The sequence below is a fragment of the Excalfactoria chinensis genome, chromosome 16, assembly GCF_039878825.1.
Source record: "Excalfactoria chinensis isolate bCotChi1 chromosome 16, bCotChi1.hap2, whole genome shotgun sequence".
NCBI lineage: Eukaryota > Metazoa > Chordata > Aves > Galliformes > Phasianidae > Excalfactoria > Excalfactoria chinensis.
Genome location: NC_092840.1, coordinates 8,519,157 through 8,537,889, shown reverse-complemented (window position 1 = coordinate 8,537,889; position 18,733 = coordinate 8,519,157). Strand labels below are relative to the sequence as shown.

At 42.1% G+C, this 18,733-nt stretch overlaps 1 protein-coding gene across 1 annotated transcript in view; it reads right to left on the bottom strand.

The window, feature by feature from the left end:
* Positions 1-9,565: 9,565 nt before the first annotated feature.
* The window catches only part of GLT1D1 (glycosyltransferase 1 domain containing 1), a 35,084-nt gene continuing 25,916 nt past the window's right edge, over positions 9,566-18,733 (bottom strand). Inside the window, exons 11-12 of the mRNA XM_072350928.1 lie at positions 18,129-18,227; positions 9,566-11,696 (exon numbers count right to left, since the gene is read on the bottom strand). Coding sequence (XP_072207029.1) covers positions 11,550-11,696; positions 18,129-18,227 — 246 coding nt within the window. The 3' untranslated portion in view covers positions 9,566-11,549. The remainder of the gene's footprint in view (positions 11,697-18,128; positions 18,228-18,733) is intronic.

The window sequence follows — 18,733 nt, the reverse complement described above, 5'->3', positions numbered from 1 at the left end:
AAAGGACCAGTTGTGGTGGCCAGCAAGGTAAAGTCTTGATTTTACTTTTTTTATTGGTGTTTGACAGCTGTGCTGATGAAAGCTTGTTGTTTCCATGGGTGTGTTGTTGGCACTGCAGAGAAGCTTCTGGCTGCTGCAGCACCCAAGAGCCATGGGGTTGTGCTCTCCTCCCAGCCTCTTAATGCAGGCTTCTGCAGCAGCATAAATTTCCCTCTGTGACGGATGAGAGCCGCTGAGCCAAAGGCAGCCAAAACTCTTTTTCATCCTAATTGCTCTGCAGACCGTTCCTCCTTCAAAAAGTGCCTTTGCTGAAATATTGCAGCATCCATAAATTTTATATGCATTGAGAAAGTAGCGTGATTATTTGGCTGTTTAGGCTGTATTTGTCCCTAAATGCAGAGCATGGTTGATATCTAAAAACTGTGTGTTGATTCATTGGCAGGCAAGGGGCTGGGACAACTTTTTGGAATAAGGATTGTTAACAGCAACTCCTTTATAAAGGTTATTGTTAATTATTTGCTTTCCTGGTGGTGCCAGGCTTTGCTATCTAGCAAGAGAAGCTTGCAGCTTGCTTCTGAACTGGTGCCCTATGGAAGCCATGCATAGGCCCACTGTTGCATGTCTGAATAGTGTTCCCCATAGCATTCCCATTGGTTTTCAGCATCGCAGAACCAGAGCAGCTCACACTCTCCTGTTCCTCTTGCCTGGCTGTGCTGCCATGCAATAGCCGTACACCTGAGGCAGCTGGGCTGAGCCAGCCTCTCCATTCTCACCAACCTGTTCAGGCTCTTAAACGTGGACTTATTCTCCTTCTCAGTGCTTTTATTTCGGAGTGAATCAGACCACCCTGGCTGCCTTTACTTTTATATAACACTATATTTTCTTGCTAGAGGTCTTGTCTTCTGGAACCCAGCATTAATTGTTATCCTGTTGGTGGATTCTGCCTGGCAGTAGGGAGAGAAATTCAGACTGCCATTTCCTACACTTCATCCTACGTTTTATGCAGTGTTGCTTGGTTTGAATAATGCTCTGTATATTCTCACTAGAATTCTGAGCCGCGGCCTTAACCTTCCCAGTAGCTCACAGTGGTTACAGCCGAGTTATTTGATTAAAATATTATTTTTACCAGCTGCTTGAAAGCATGGCAGCAATCTGATTTATTTCCATTGTTACAGCGTGTTTGTTTAGCCTTTGCAATGAAATGAACTTGCCGTTCGTTTAGTACTAATGCCAAGAGAACTATTGTATTCGAAAATAATGGAGTTTAATATGTAGTAGAATGCGCAATGAAATGTGAGTATTTTGCTCGCACGGTTGTGTATGTACACAATGGAAATCGTTTGGCAGCTTATAGGGTGGTAATCTGCTTCTGCTGTGAGTGGGTGCTGGCAGCTTTTATCAGCCCAGCATCACCTGCCCAGGCAATAAACACAGGGAGAGAATCGCTGGGATACCCTCATTATTGCAGTAGCATTAAGGGGCTCATCTGCCTTCATCAACAGGTGAAGCAACAAGGTGTCATTTGAAGTAAGCTTATCCTGCTCAATCCTAATACCTCAAAGCTTAAACCCAAAAGGATCATGTGACTTATTTTTATTTTCTAAATAGAGATGCCCCATGGATCTCTGCAGAGCTGAGGGTGGGCACAGGTTTCTGTGGGGTCTGAGGCTAAGCCAGGACATGGCCTTTGCTTAAGGCAGGGATTGGAGTATGTATTTAAGCATGGAAAAATGAGCAGTGAGGAAACCAAGTACTGTTGAGGGGAAAAATGCAAGCTGGGCTGAGGCTAAAGCCTGGGGGCGCAGTTCTGCTGCTCACTCACTGTATGGATATCGTTGCCCGCTCTTCTGTTTTGCATTGTTGTACACCTGGCTTACACAGCTGCCAGTCAGCAGCAAGTGAAGCTTAGAGGTACCTGTGGCCAGTTTAACATCACACTTCATCTCTTGATCGACACTGAACTTTTGTTAAGTAATTGCAGTGTCACCTGTGGGTAGCTGTTAAACCACAGCAAGCTTCTGAATTCAAGGATGACTGATATTGTGATGATGTGCACATGGCAGTGACCCTGCACACACCACGTGTGCGGCAGTTTGCTTGTCATCCTTATCACTGGTACCTGAATTTGGGGTGGAATTTATCTCACTCAGCTGTGGGTGTCGAAGGGTCTCTCCCTCCTACAGAGACAAATGCCATTCCTCAGTGACTCCTCCTCACCTGAGCTCAGGTTGATGAACTGTCTTCTTGATGAGGCCCAGAACTCTCCACTGACCATTACGGAAATCTGAACAAACACTTTTCTGTATTTATGAGACACTCACATGGAAGTGAGATTAATCTTGCCAACCATAAAGCAGTTTAGAGGAAATTGGTTCCTGGCTATTTGTCTCCACGCTGAGGATTCATTTCTCTTCCATAGACCCACGATTGCCTCTGTTTGTGTCTCTACAGGCAGGACAAGCATTCAGCTCGCTCTCTCTAGCTGTGCTGCTGTGTGTGCCCATCGCAGCACCATTTGTAATCTAACCCTTCCTGTTCTTGTTATAGTGGCTCTGGCACATCACTGCTTCTTTTCTTCATCTGAAAAGTTCACAGACAGGAATTTGGCCTCTTCTGAGTTGGGTCGGGATTGCTCGAAACCTTCCCACTTTCCTTTGAGCTGTGCATTAACTGCAGATGCCAGCAGAATCTCAGCACATCTCTGTTATACGTCTTCTAATGAACTGGTTCAATTAACTGTCTGGGGCTGAGACTTTAAGCAAAACACAAAAATAGGAGCTATCTAGAAGAATTAATGACTGCCTCTCAAGCACTAGACCTGACGATCAATTTTTCCTCCTTAGAAGCGGGCTTTAACTTTACAGCTGTTAGCAGCACGAGGTAAGGGTGCAATGAGAACACAGACTGATTCACTTAGACTGCTCCTTCCACGTAAAGCCTGCTGAAGCTGAGATCCTATATGCTGAATCTTGCTTCAGTGGGATGAAAACATTTGGTCTCAGCAGTCTCAGACTGGTCCTTATGAACAAGCATTTGCATTCAGCCCCAACAGTCACAGTGCTGGAGCTCACTTAGCTGCAGACTGAGCACAGCCCAGGATCAGAGGATTTATTCAAGTCCAGTGAACTGCTGCTGCATGGTATGTTCCCTTCCACTCGGTAGTTCAGCCCCCAGCCTGCTCTGTTGTCCCCCGATGTGACATTTGGAAGAATGCTGCACTGCATTGGCAAAACTTGAGTGTTACAAAGCCAGCAGGTGGGAGCTCTTGCAGTGACCCATAGAGGCACGGGAAGCCATTAGTCATCAAGAGATCCCTGCCTCATAAGAGTAGTCTAAAAGGCACCATTCTTTTAAGGAAAAAAAGAGGTCAGGGGAAGCCCTTGGTTTCCAGTCTCACCTGCCAGGGAAGGGAGTGGCAGAAGCAGACCACAGAGGGAATGCTGTTTCCCTCGTCATCAAAACAAATGCAAGCTTCTTGAAAGTAATTGATAAGCCCTCTCATCTTGCCCTGCTTAGCAGGGAAAAAAAAGGGTTGAGGACTTGGTTGAGCTTCCCATTTCATTTATGGCTTATGCCTGCAGCTCCCACCTCCCAGCAGCACCCTGGGCTCCCATAGCAGTGCATCCCACAGCAGAGCTGGGTGGGGTGGCTGCTCCTGCTGAGCATCATCTGAGCTTGGTAAGTTCTGAAATGAAAAGGAAGAAGTCATGTCAGTGTGGAACAATGTTACCTTAACAGTGATGTCTGGGAGACTTCCCGTGTTGCAAGCTTAAACACTTTCTGATGTTTTATTCAAACAAATGATGTGCAGAGGCACCTCGTGTTTTAAGAGTGGAAGGGATAGAAAAATGATCTTATTAAGTTGCAGAAAAGTAACTAAAAAGGATGGGAGATGCACTAGGTAACTAGCTGCATAGTGCCCCAGGGACAGCCAGGAGCATCTCCCAAGGCTACAACAATAAAAGGTGCAATCAATGAGAAACAGCAGCTACAAAAACCACCATGAGCTGCAGCCTTTGTGGAAGACATTAGAACTGTTGAGAATAGAATCATTACTGAGGTCACACTGAGGTCAAAAAGAGAGTGAAATGGCATTAAAACACGATGAGTATTCAGAACATGCAATACTAATATTTTCCCATTTCAGAAAGCGGTTATTAAATGTCCCCTTTGCCTCTTTCTTCAGTTTTCATATAGAAAAGGAGGCAACTCTTGCTTGACCTTTGGAGTAGTTTGTAAATAGCTTTATTGTCACTAATATTTAGCCAAAACAAACTTATTTATATAACTGCATTACAAAGTGTCAGACAGCCTTTAATGCCTTTGTTCACGTCAGATCGCACCTTATAACCCCGGAGCCGCTGATGCTGTTTGAGGAGTGAGAGGTCTGAGCCACAGCGGTGTCACACAGTCTGACTCCTGGAGCTTTTAAATAGGGACCCAAGAGCTAATATTGTGTTCCGATACCTGAGAGCATTACCACTTCATTAGTGTGTTCCTTTTACATCCTTCCTCTTGGAGATACTGCTGGACATTGCCAGGTGGGCAGATAGGCACCGTAGAGCCAACAGTTATTGCTGCTGGTACCCATCAGCTGTGCTGCAGCTCAGCACCAGCCCATGCAGGCCTCCTTCCTCTGGAGCAGCAGCCATCCCTGTGGCACAGGAGTGCACTGCAGTGGATGTGATTCCAGGGCATTTCTTACTTGAATATGTTTTTGAAACAAAAGCTGAGTAAGAAGGTAGGAACTTGTAATGGATGGCAAAGGCCGTGCTCTGAGCATATATTTTAGCCCAGTCAGCCTCACCTCTGTCCCAGGGAAGGTGATGGAACAGCTTGTGCTGGATGCCATCTCCAGGCAACTGGGAGTAAAGGAGGTTATCAGGAGTACTCAGCATGGGTTCACCAAGGGGAGGTCGTGCTCGACCAACCTGGTGGCCCTTTATGAAGATGTCACTCGCTGGGTGGACGGGGGGAGAGCGGTAGATGTAGTCTACCATGATTTCAGTAAGGCTTTTGATACGGTCCCCCATGACATCCTTGTAACAAAGCTGAGGAAGTATGGGATAGATGAGTGGACGGTGAAGTGGATCGAGAATTGGCTGACTGGCAGAGTGCAGAGGGTTGTCATTGGTGGTGCGGTGTCCGGCTGGAGGCCTGTGACTAGCAGTGTCCCCCAGGGGTCTGTGCTGGGTCCAGTCTTGTTCAACATCTTCATCAACGACCTTGATGAGGGGATAGTGACCACCCTCAGCAAGTTTGCTGATGACACGAAGCTGGGAGGATTGGCTGACACACCTGAAGGCTGTGCTGCCATTCAGAGAGACCTGGACAGGCTGGAGAGCTGGGCAGTAAGAAACCGGATGAGGTTTAACAAAAGCAAGTGTAGAGTCTTGCACCTAGGAAGAAATAATTGCATACACCAGTACAGGTTGGGGGAAGACCTGCTGGAGAGGAGCTCTGCTGAGAGGGACCTGGGCGTCCTGGTGGATGACAGGTTGGCCATGAGCTAGCAGTGTGCCCTTGTAGCCAAAAAGGCCAATGGCATCCTGGGGTGCATTAAAAAGAGCGTGGCCAGCAGGTCGAGGGAGGTGATCCTCCCCCTCTACTCTGCCCTGGTGAGGCCTCATCTGGAATACTGTGTCCAGTTCTGGGCTCCCCAGTACAAAAAAGACAGGGATCTCTTGGAAAGAGTCCAGTGGAGGGCCACAAAGATGGTGAAGGGCCTGGACCATCTCCCCTATGAGGAGAGACTTAGGGAACTGGGTCTGTTTAGCCTTGAGAAAAGAGGCTGAGAGGGGACTTGATCCAGGTTTATAAATATCTGAGGTGTGGGAGCTATAGTGGCGAGGCTGGTCTCTTTTCAGTAGTGCGTGGGGACAGGACTAGGGGCAATGGGCTGAAACTTCAGCATAGGAAGTTCCGCACGAATGTGCGCAAGAACTTCTTTACGGTGAGGGTGACGGAGCACTGGAACAGGCTGCCCAGGGAGGTGGTGGAGTCTCCTTCTCTGGAGATATTCAAGACCCGCCTGGACACCTACCTGTGCGACGTGGTGTAGGGAGCTGCTTTGGCAGGGGGGTAGGACTCGATGATCTCTAGAGGTCCCTTCCAACCACTACAATTCTGTGATATAAGCCTTTGATATATTACTGGAGTTAAATTAAAGTTTCCGTAACTCATTTCACTTCATTAAAGCTACTGAAATAACAGAACAACTTTTCCAAGGCAGGGATTAATTTCTGAAGCAGCACATTACATTTCAGTGCCTTCAGTGCTTGATGCAAGGTGATTGAATGAAAGAACTCTATCTAGCAAGGTTATAGTTACAACTGGGCTTATGTCTCAGATTTGTGCTGAAGTACACAAGAATGGAAGTTGCAGGGTAAGGAGCATGCTGAAATCCCATGGGAGGTGTGACAGAGCTGCTCTTGGAGCAGTAGGAAGGGCTAAGGAGGCTGTTACAAAAGCTGATTCAGGTCAGATGATGTTCTCTGCTGTTCTTATTGGACTCTACTGCTTGATTTTAAACAAGTGTTTTAAATTAGCTTACTGGGAGTGCTTTAGGGGACATGAATTTCCTGGGCTGGACAAAAGAAATACTGTCCTACAGTTTTATAAAGGATGAGAGATCTCAAGCACCCTCAATACTTAATACTTAAAATTAGATGTCATTCTTGTGTCCTATGGAGTGACATCTAAACAGATGGAGTCGTTCCTTGGTGAAAATAGGGTTTGTTTAAAGAGACTTTGACTTTGACTTTGGAGGCTTTTGGTTGGTGTGTATCGGGCAGCATTCATTGTGGCACAGGGAAACACTGGGATGTGTGTGCATGTCCAGGCGCTCGCCATCCGGGCTGCAGGGGCTGCTGCTCTAATGGGACTGTGGTTTCAAACGTTAAAGCAACTGGGCTTGGACCAAGCACACTTAGGAGGTCGGAAAGGAAATAATACATTCTGGAGTGATGAAATTACTTTGGACAACTTAATGAAAAAAAAATGCTCAGATCCCACTGAGCCATTAAATGATTGATTTCCACATGGAAGCACCCATCTCCGCTGACAAGCCCTTGACAAAGGCTTTAATTTCATGTGGAATGGTTTTTGACCAACAGATTAAAAAGACTGAGGGGAGAAAGGGACTGAGCAGGTTATGAGCCCAATAGACAGGAGGATATGTGTCATAAAAGAAGAACAAAGTGCTGATGTATTCATTAAACACGAAGGCAGACCTTACAGATGTTTGGATTGCTTAATATTCAGGCTATGCTGACAGCAAATTATATTTGCAGGAGGAGTACGAACGCTTTTAAATCTCCCAATGTACAATTGAGCATTTTCCTTTGATGGTTGCCTTTTTAAGTCCTGATATGTCAAGTAGGTTAATATCAAAACTGATTTCCCTGAGATCACCAAGTAATGACCTTTGGCTAATTTGGAGCTCTGAGGCTGCTGTCAGGACTTTAAACAGTGGTGGTCAGCAGGAGATCGAAGGCGGCATCCCCAAAGGCTCTGAATTAATCCATTGACTCAGCCGAGCTAGCAAACAGATCCTGGCTGAACATGAAGGGCTCCTACAAACTCTGGCATTCCTGATAACTCTTATAACACTGTTAATTTCTAAGGTCAACACTCCAAAAGCTGTGTTACTTTAATTATTGTTGGAGCCAGGCCCCCTCAAATACAGACTTTACCAAACTACTAAAAGAATGCGCTAATAACCTCATAGCCAGATTCATACTCCAGCTCCTCGGGAGTGCTGCTTTTTGTCTCATTTGACTTCTAAAATGAGCTGTAATGAGGCCAAAGAGGAGCTTGACTTCTGTCATCACTATCATCTTAGAGATCTGTATCAAAAGCCTTTCCCCACTTCCCCCCAGCCACGTGGTACAACCCACCTCCAAGGCGCTCTGCTAAGAGTTCAGATCAGTGCGATCTGTTTGCTAGGGGCTGGTGCTCAGAGCCAGCTGTTGATTGCAACATTGGCAAGGGATAAGAGCTGACAAATTCTGTTTGCTCTGGGAAGAAAGGGAAAGTTCCCTTTGCTTTCTTCATAGAGCCTCAAGGAGGGTCAGAGAGGGGCAGGAGGGGGAACAGCAGAGCCAGCACTGCAGAGCTGGGAACTGGATTCTCCTGGCTAGGTTAAGCCAATGCCAACTTTCTGCTTGAGACAGGACAAAAGTCGACTTGGAAACATCCCTCTTTGGGCCTTATCCTGGCTGAGGATGAAATAGGAATGCAGCAATGAAGTCTAAAAGCTCAGACAGGTGTGCTGTAGGGCTGATGGTGACAAAATGTTAATTTGGGAAGCTCTCATTCCACTAAACACGGGCTCTAACTGGGCTTTGCCACACAGTACCAAGCTGTCTCCGCTCCTGGAGTAATCCTGCCAAGAAAGGAAATGGCACAGTAGCACCATTGTACAGGTCCACAGCTTTCATCCCGTTCCTGGGGATTCAATGGCAGAACCAATTGCAAAATAAAAAACGCATGTAATTGGATTAATTAACAGTACATTTCAAGGTCCTGAAATGCAGAGTTAGCCATAGGGATACACGCACAATACAGGTTTTCTCTGTAAACAGGACCCGTGCTATTTTTGGCTCTATGTCTGTACCCCAGCGAGGTGTGACTTGCTTGAAAAGCTGCTAGGATAAGAACTGGGGCTTCAAAAGGGGAAGATAAATACTGTAATTAGGGCTGCAGGACAACAAAAGGATTATTCAGAAATGTAAAATGGTTTGAGTGAAGTCATAGGAAAGATAATTATACCTAAAAGTGCCTGCACGGGGTCTAATATTTTCTTTACAAGGACTTACAAGACTCGTTGAATATTTATGGACCCGGAATATAAGACTGGATGAAATCTAAAACATAAATTCAACGGTAATTTATTGCGATGAAATTCCCTAGCAGTTATTGCCCCAACCTTTTAGCCTCACTAGACAGGCTTCATGTTGCAGAACACAAGCCCATGTGATAAATGATATCAAAGCTGAGTGCCCTTGATTGATGAGCGCTGCTTTGTCTGATGGCTGTAAAGCAGTCCTGAGGGCTGAGCTCACCACTATTTTGGTTTCTTCCTCTTTTTAACTGCATATATTGCAGAGGGTTTGTTTGTGCTCCTGGTATGGTTATCACATGCAAATGAGCATGCTGTTTCCCAGATGCAGTTTTCATATTTATAGATTAAATACAGCCTGAAAAATCATATGTTAATTACATTCTGAGGGTACGGCAGAATTTCTCACTTGCACATGTTTTGTTTTGCTGGAAATAACACAAATTCCAGTTCAATCTATTTAATTCCTTGAAGTTTGGTGATAAACATTCTACACTTTGGGAAAAGCTTTCTAATCGTTGCTGTTTCCAATCATTTATTACCATTAGCTCAGTGCTTTGAAGTAGAACTAATTTCTATCACACATGTTTATTTGTTGATAATGATGCCACGGGAGTGGGGAAGGCCAATGGATTAATGCCAAAGAAGCGGAGTATCAAAGACACGTGGGCAGAGGAGATGTGCGAGGTGCTTTAAGAGGACCAGCACAGCCTGCAGTGTGTTCAGTTAGATAAAAAAAGACCATTTATTGCTGTTGTCTGTCAGCATCCCCTACCACATACATCATGCTGAAATCAGTGTCAGGTGGGTTCCTCCCTCAGCTGTGCCTAAAAGACTGCGATCCCACAAGAGGCTCCGCTAATCCTGCTAACAGAGATGTCCAAAGATGCCACGGCAGACTTAGGCTGTTCAGCAGTAGATGGATTCTAAGCTGAGAATTGGAGCAGACACACAAGCAGGTCAAAGGACACAACAACGATTTCAGGTAAATGTGCTTAAAAGGGTGCGTAGCTGTTCTCAGATTTGAGATTAGGCCAGTTTTGCCCTTGGGGATTGTGATGTCCCACGTTATCGAAGGCAATGCTGACCATATTAGAAGCAATAAGGGGACATGGTTTGGAGAAGTCAACACACAACATTCAAATTCCTTTCTTGTTTACTCTCCCAATGGTCTCAAAGCATCCAAAATACAGAGGAAAGCTTAAAAAGACTGACTCCATTATGAGAAAGAAAAGTCGGACACAATAGCCATTCAGATCAATAGAAAACTCACAGTTGTGGGGACAGGATCCAGTCTATACAAAGCGTACAGTTTTCCAGTAAGAACTGAAAGTGTGACACTCTTTCTTCTATAAATACAAGTTCTTTGATGACCAGTAATGGAATCAAAGATATGTCCATAATCACGGATTAGCGTGGACTTCAAGTATAGGTAAGTCTCCCTTTAAAACAGCCTGCTGCAGTGCGTTAAAATATATCCTGAGAACCACAAATGAGAATGAACAGTTCCAAAACTGAAAAATACCTTATTTCCTCTCCCCCCCAACCTTCATTCCTTTTTATAGCTCTCATAAATCTTTTAGAAAATAGATAGATAAATAACCAAGGTACCAAAATAATGGCAAATTAAGAGGTAGTTTATGTAACAAAGTATTTCTGCCTGCAAGCACATCTTGCTGCCGAGGGCAGAACCACGCAGTTCTGGAATGAGAAACCATGTATGGCCGTCAGGTGCTTTGCCAACCTACATGATTACAATCAGGACTCAAGAGAAAATGCAGACATGTGACTGTTCGGCCATACCAGCTCAGCTGAAAGGAATTCAGGTACCTTTAGGGAAGTAAAAAACATTTCCTATATTTTATGTCAATGCTTTGTTCACCAATATATACATCAATATCTCTATTGATAGATACGTCTGTCTTTTAGTCTGAAAAAAGCTTTCATCTTAATAATTTTGTACTCTGTATATTTAATGAGTTGTGGCTTTATGGACTTCAATGCCCATGTCACACGTACCCAAACATATTCAGATCAGTATAACTGGAAAGAAAAACTGGTACTGGGAGAATGGCTTTAAACTAAAAGAGGGAAGATTTAGATTAGATATTAGGTGGAAATTTTTTAAGGAGATTGGTCAGGAACTGGTACAGGCTGACCAGAGAAGCTGGGGATGTCCTGTCCCTGGAATCGTCCAAGACCAGGTTAGATGGGGACCTGGAAGCCTCATCTGGTCGGTGACAACCCTGCCCACAGCAGGGGGTTGGACCTAGATGGTCTTAATTTTCCCTTCCAACCCAAGCCATTCAATGGTTCTGTGATTCTATACTGCATTTTGTTAGGACGCATCATGATCACAATGTTTGACATAAGCTCTTGGTGGTGAAGTGCTGCACTGTATACAAGAAATCATCCTCCTTCTGAGGGCTTTATACAAAAAATATGTGTCTGTTCAAGGAGTATATTTCTCCTATGTGATCTTACAAAATAATACTAGTCTGTGATGAACTGGTACACTAGAGACAGGGTGCTGAATTAGATAAATTTGATAGTCTGAAGTAGCGGGCAACTCCTGTGATGTTGGTGCATTTGAATAGAATAATAACGCATGTCTTACTATCTCTTCCAAAAAGAAACCCAGAGAAACCCAAATGTAATTACATTTCCATCATTGAAGTGCTCTACACAGACTGCTGGGTCTGGCAGTTCACTGGAGTTCCAGGACAAGATTCTGATAGGCTTTTCTTTCACATTCCCACGAGTGATGTTTCTTCACATACTCTTTGGCCCTTGTTACAATTTCTCTTTCCATAATGGGGTCATTCATCAAACTCTTGGACAGCGCAACAAACTCCTAAAAAAGATTAAAAAAAAAAACCAATAAGTCAGAAGTTCCTTGAAGTTCTTAAGATATTGAAATCACTCGTGTCTGTATCTTGACCACAGTAAAACTCTTCATCTGTGTACCAGTATTAGGAGTTGTTTTAAAGCCATTTTTTTCAAGGTCAAAAAGAGCAGTTTATTTATAATATAAATAATGATATCTTTTATTGAGCCCACCAAATCATTTAAAATCAAAGATAAATCCCAGGAGTGTTAAGGCAAATACACATACAGCAAAATGTAATGCCACAAAAAGCATCTGCCTACCCAAGAGTTATGAAGCCAGGCTGGCTATAAATTAATTAAAAATTCACCTGCTCCCCTTCATGGAGTACAGCTGGCATTCATTTATCTGATCTTGGCCCAGCTATACTTAAATCTCATTGCTGTTGTAACATCATCAGTTTATTTTGTAGTGAGAATGGAAAACTCACTACATAAAGACTGTCACAGTATAAAGATACTGCAGAGCTGCTGCAGATAGACAGATGTAGACCCAGCAGTGTAAGCTCAACATGCTCTAACAAAACAGCTATAGACAAACGTCCTACATTTGGCAAAATACTAGAACTGGCAGATTACAACAAACTCCTTTTTCTGCTCATCTGCCACTGTGATTTGGTTTTAGGGAACAGAAATTTGTGAGCTTCAGGTGTGTGAAAGGAGACTTGATGCCTGAACTAATCTATTCTGAGCAGCTGGTCTAATATTCTATCAAGAGACAACTTCCGATATTTCAGCTTGATTACTAATGGGCTCTGATCTTTGCAAAATGTCCTGGTTCAGCTCAGAAATGAACACAGACATTGTGCCAATGGAAAATTAAGATCCTACATTGGTATGTAATTGGTGGTTCAGATCAGTTTGTAAGGACATAGGGAACAAAATGGGATGGCAGAAGGAGATACAGTTGTTCATACAAACTGTCAGCAGTGAACGGAAATATCACAAATAAGACCAGCATTTATAACTGTACTTGGTTAACTAGTAAACTATACTTGAAAATCAAAGTGCTCCGTGTATATGAATGAATACCTGGATATAAAATCTTTGGTTACCACAGAATCGATGCTGCTGTTGTAATGCAAGTTATGACTATGCATAATACATAACTATAGTGGGACCCATGGGACACACTGGTACATGAAATCACATCAAACGTGTTCTAATCACTGCCCTGACTCTCACTGACAAGACAAACTATCAATATATGAAACTCTGACATGTAATCTTTGCACGGATGCTTTTCAGCTTGCATACCTAATGGATGCAAAATCCACTCTTCCTGCCTAGAGATCTCAGCACATTTCTCCCCAAAAACACTTCACCTGTGCCCAGCTCTCTTCTCTGCATTGCAGAGCTCCAGTCAAACTTCAGGCTCTCTCCTGCTGCCTTCCCAACCATTGCCTATGGAATAGCCCTGTGGGCCACATATATACTTCACCCAGCCTGCTTTCCATCCACAACTACCATGCACTCAGGTGTTTTCCAGTAGGTAGGTCTGGTCTAGTGAGTAACCTGAGGCCACATCTATCACGCACTGAAGATACAGCCAAGGACTCCAACTTTGGAGATTTGTTCTTTTCCTTCCTCCAATATCTGCCAAGAATACAGAACAGGGAAGGTGGGAAAGTCTTACATGACTTATGCTGGTTTCATCCAATTGCCTGTATAATCATGGTAATAAATACTCTTCACACTGAACTACATTCCAACTTTAATTTTATGCTCCTGTGGAGGATTTTATTTAAAGTAATGTTTAAAAATAATTTATGTAAATTACCTAAGAACAGAAGCAGTAATGTAATATTTCTTGACAGGTAGTCCTATTAGCATTCTTTTAAAATGTGGCTACAGAGGACAAAAACTTGGAAACACGTAAGTGATAGAAGAAAAGAGATCCTAATTCACAGTTACAATACTTTTGCAGAAGCCCAGAAATACCAGTATCCATCTGGAAAACAAAGCTAGAAAATGAACCAAGAAAAGAGTATGGATGTTCTTTCAGTTACCTCAAGAATCATATTGATGCTACAGTGATGAAAGTAAAATGCATGGTTTATTTATTATTTATAGGATGAAAGTAAGTCTGCAATTAAACTGTTTCATATCAGCTTCAGCAGATAAAAGAACATGATTCCTAAACATCAGAGAATCACCCCAGGGAAGGCAAATGCCAGCTGCATGTAAACTCAGAATAGTGACAGATCTACCTCAGCTCAGAAGTTACCTGGCATGCCTGTATACTTCATAGGGCAATAGGTCAGTATTGCTAGGGGACTGTAAGCAGTAACTGCTGGCACCACTCACAACTGCAAATTAAACTATTCAGTAGCAAGGTTCAAAGGGCTTAGAAACTTCAGCTTTGTTCTGGCTTGATGTCCTGGTAGAAATGGCATTGGCCCACGTTTGGCAGAGATAAGCCATGTGCAACCAGTGTGTTGCTGCCAGCAGCCAGCTGAGCTGTATTTCCCTCTCTCAACTTCAAAAGTTTTCCCTGCTAACAGTAGTCCTTCCAGGTCCTGCATGCACTCAAACTCAGTGCTTGGCTCCTTTCTCTCTGGCTTTGAAGTTTGTTTACCTACTTCTGTTTACTTGGCTCTTTTGGTAAGCCTTCACAGATGCTGGACATACAATTTTGAACCTTAGAATGCAGAATAATTCCTCCTATCTTCCCATTTAACGTTGTTTTGCATTATTTATTGCCCCAAAGTAGCTGGCTATTCTCTCTTCCTTATCACTTTTTCTTTCAGATCCCATTAACTCAGTGTCAAATATTCCATAAACTTGCAAATTCAAGTAATGGCTGGATCAAGCCATGATTTAAAACTAAGGTGTGCAGATGATGTAGTATCAAGGACAAAATGTTTCATAGCTTTCACCTTTAGTTTAACTGCTACTTCCATCTCCATATTGTCATCAGCCATTGGCAAGACTTAATTTTCAGACATGAAGCCTTAGCATATATGCAAATAGTTAATGGTGATTACAGTTCTGCCCGAACTCACCTGTATGCCATAAAAGTTTACTTCCTTCAAGAACAAATGAAGAATACCAACAGCGTTCACAATTTAAAATGATGTCCATTGTATAAGAGTCAGTTCATCTCTCTCCAATTTAGCTTTCAATGGACAGAGCAGTCCACAGACCAGACACAATGATTTTTTAACTAACCACATTGTGAATTCCCCCTCACCCCCCAAAACAGATCAGTAACAACTTGACAGTAAGCAGTGTTTTATGCTCCTGACCTACACACACATCACAACAAAACAGAATCTGCTGAACTTAAGCAGTGAGGATTTCTTTGACTTTCTGAACACCATACTAATCTCTCCCCATGCCATTTAAACCACTTTGAGGTGTAACAGGTGACTAAGGGACAAGGCTGCATGACAAAACAGACATGGCAGTCTCTGTAAAGACCTGTCTCTATGCAGGATGGAATAAACACTTCAATTAGCAGGAAATAGTGGATAGAGACAAAAGGACAGAAGCATGAAATAGCCTAGGATTTCCAATATTAAGAAGTTGAGATTTGGCACCCTCCTGAGATGATGAAAACTCTACTTGAAGAACCTTTTTTTCTCATGGAAGAATGGGGAGAGCTGAGCAGCTGAAGAGAGACAGTTCCTGTGCATGTGAATGAAACCTGTTTTTTTTTTCCAGTGCAGTCTAAAAAAGGGAAGCTGCAGGAAAAGGGAGAACAGAGCAGTTTAATAAATTGCCAAAGAAATGGAAATAAGAGGACATATGGACCTCAGGATAGGGAAAATGGGGAGCAAATTAGAGTCTTCGTCTGTGTTCCTTTTGGGTTTTTGTTGTTGTTTTTCTCATTGTCCCTGTTTTCTTAAGAACAAACGAATATATTGAAGAAGAAATGAAAACATGAAAGGATTTTCTTGTGGAAGAGCCTGTTTCTTTAACTGCTGTCTATGAGAATAGCTACAGTTGCCAAGAAGAACATGGCAAACATTTTTACTCAGAAAAACAATTTTGGTTGGTTGATTTGTTTCTGATAGAATTAATGTAAGAACAAGCAAAGCTGATGTCACTGAGATTATAGCAGAAAATATATTGCCACATACTGACAATGTCAAGGTAATCAGAATAACAAAAAAGAGAAAAACTCTTACCAGAACCTGTTTTCCCATCTCTGTTGTCACACTGAAACTTTTAAGGCAATATTCAAAAATGCCAAGGGCACTCTTTTTATTTCCAACATTGAAACCATGAGAAACGCCTTGAAACTGAAAGTGTTCTAACTTAATCGCATTTTTTGATCTAATGTAGCTCTTGACTTCTGATAGACAGTAAATAGTGGTTTAAAAACTGTATTTGATATGGTTTGGAGAGATAAGGAGCAACAAAAAGAAATGGTCACTTCATCTTGAAAACCGTGAGTGAAAACGATTGGCATTCTGTCCATGTCTGTGCAAGGAGAAAGTTCAGCAACTTTGCAGTGGGATTAGGATGTTATCCTGCAAACAAAAAGTCTTCTGACCCATCTGCAAACTTTGATATTTACCACATTATTTGACACCTATAAAATTATAAAAAGGCTTTTATAAAATCAAATGAAACCAGTCATAGATATCATTGGAACTACCGTGCTTAAAATTATGCTTTTCTCTAACTGAGGAAATATATAGCATGTTTTAATTGATCTTGAATTCCAAATAGAACTTGGAACGTAAGATGCTTTGAGTTCACAGAAGAAGCCTCATACAAGAATGTCTGATGAAGCTAATTGGGTCTGCTATGAATAATGTATCTGAATTTTAAGCCAAATACAAGCAGAACGTTGAGGGAAACACTTGAATGTATGAGAATTAATACCAGTAGAGCCATCAGTATGCATGTTCAACATGATGATATATCCTTGAAGTTCTGAAGAAGCATATGGGAGGCAAGGAGCTGCTTGCAGGGAATAAATGTATAAATAATTTTACAAGTACCTCTACATCTCAGCCTCCATCATCCTGAAAGCATCCCATTTTGAAGGGGCATTTCAAGAAGAGAGAGTGCTTCCCCAGCAATAAACATTCCAGAACTTAAAGAAACTGTGCTTCATAACCACTGGAAAAAATTGAATATTCCAGGGGAAAAAATGGCCTGCAAGAGTGTTCTCATGTCTTCAAAATAACAGAACTAACAGAACTCACCTGCGTGAAGCACCACTTATTAGGATGCATTAATCACACGCAGGTGTGATAGAGGTTAATATACATTTTATACTTTGGGAAGTTATCAAATAGACCATTCCAGTAAACTGTATTTAATCCTGAGTTGGATAAAACACAGTAAGGATTTAGCCAATAATTAGTATCTAGGACATGCTGCTTTATACAATAATAATAATAAACAGTTTTTTTTTTTTTAATGCTTTCTTCCCCAACTGCTACCATGTTTATGTTATCTTCTTGGTTATGGTCTCAGATTGTAAAATGAATGAGCTCTTGCAAAATCAGTTCATGAGTAGTTTGAAAACTAAATATGAGATTTCTTTGTATGATGGCTTACATGTGACAAAAGCAGGAAATGATTTAAGAAGGTGCACTGGAACAAGCAGAAATATTCTTTTAACACAATGTTAAAGATAGTTTTTAGAAAAGGGGACAAAAAAAAACGAGATTCTATGTAAAATTTATGAATGGAGGCTTTAAAAGTAGCTAACATAACCTCTCTCCAGTGTTTCTTATTTAGAGGAACTCTATAAGAAAAGTGAATGAATTAAATACTGGAATCTGTGTCTGAAACACAACTTCTATACATCTATATAAATACATAACAGCAAAGCCACAATGCAAAAAAAATATGCCCTCTTCCCCCTCTGGTACTTATCTTCATAGAAACCCTACTCTGAAACTTTACGAAACTGTAGTCCTTAATTATTTTCCAACTAAGCAATATCTTTGCCTTAACAGTGCTTTATATTAACACTTAATGCTGGACATTATAGATAATGTATTATCTAAAACTTCAGGCTCATACTTCTTTCAGTTAGTTTTGGGTTGTGTAATACAAGTTCATATTTCAGCTAGTGCTCAAAAGGAAATATGACAGATGCATAACATTTATTCCAAGGCTTCCTTATGGAACCTTCAAAACTGAAGTGCTGTAAGTTGATGTGAACTAAGCCCGATTCATTTGGCAGGCTGTAAAGCAGCACAGGCTACACAAACATTCAGCAAGGCTGACACCTAGTAAAAGCTTAGCGAATTGCAAAGTAAGAGACAACAGCAGAGCTTCCAGTAAGGCAATTTAACACCTAGAGCTTTAGAGTGGAAAACTTCTCAGTGAAAAAATTAAGTTCCCAGAGAGACATTAGCATGTAACAGAAAGAGAACCAAACTTTTGGAAGGGAAAGAAAACTTGTCAAAGGCCTTGTTGTTTTTGTTACCTGGGGATCTGAAAATAGCAGTCCTGTATCTTTATGTTTTATTATTGCTGCATTTCCAGGAATGTTCCTTGCAAGCACTGGAATATCCAAGTCCATTGCCTAGAGGAATATGGAGAAAGAAAACAACAGTTTATTAGGATACAGCTATTTTGAGATATTAATGATGACAATTTTAAAATGAAAAGCAGAAGCAATTAATTCAAGTTCGTTCCCATCTCAGTGCGGCAGCACTTCAAGCTGTCTGCAGAATCAGGAGCAGAAGTGTAGCACAGCATCCACTCAAAGACAATAAACCATTTCCAAGAGACCTAAGGCCAGGCAACTTTAAAAAACATGACTTAGATTTTGAAGTACCCAGCATGCACAGCCTGACCAGTCAGCTCTGTTACTCATGCATGCCCTGCCTGAAATTTTAATTGCTATTGATGAATTTGGAAATCTTGAGGTATGCTGACTGACTGTAAACCTAGAAAAACTCATACGGCGTAAGTATCACAGTGTTAAATGAGAGAGAAATTCACTCCCCGGAATCTTTAATCTGTTCTGTGTTCCATACTGATTCCCTGTCACTTCTGAGTGAATGCAGTTTTAATTACTGTCATTAC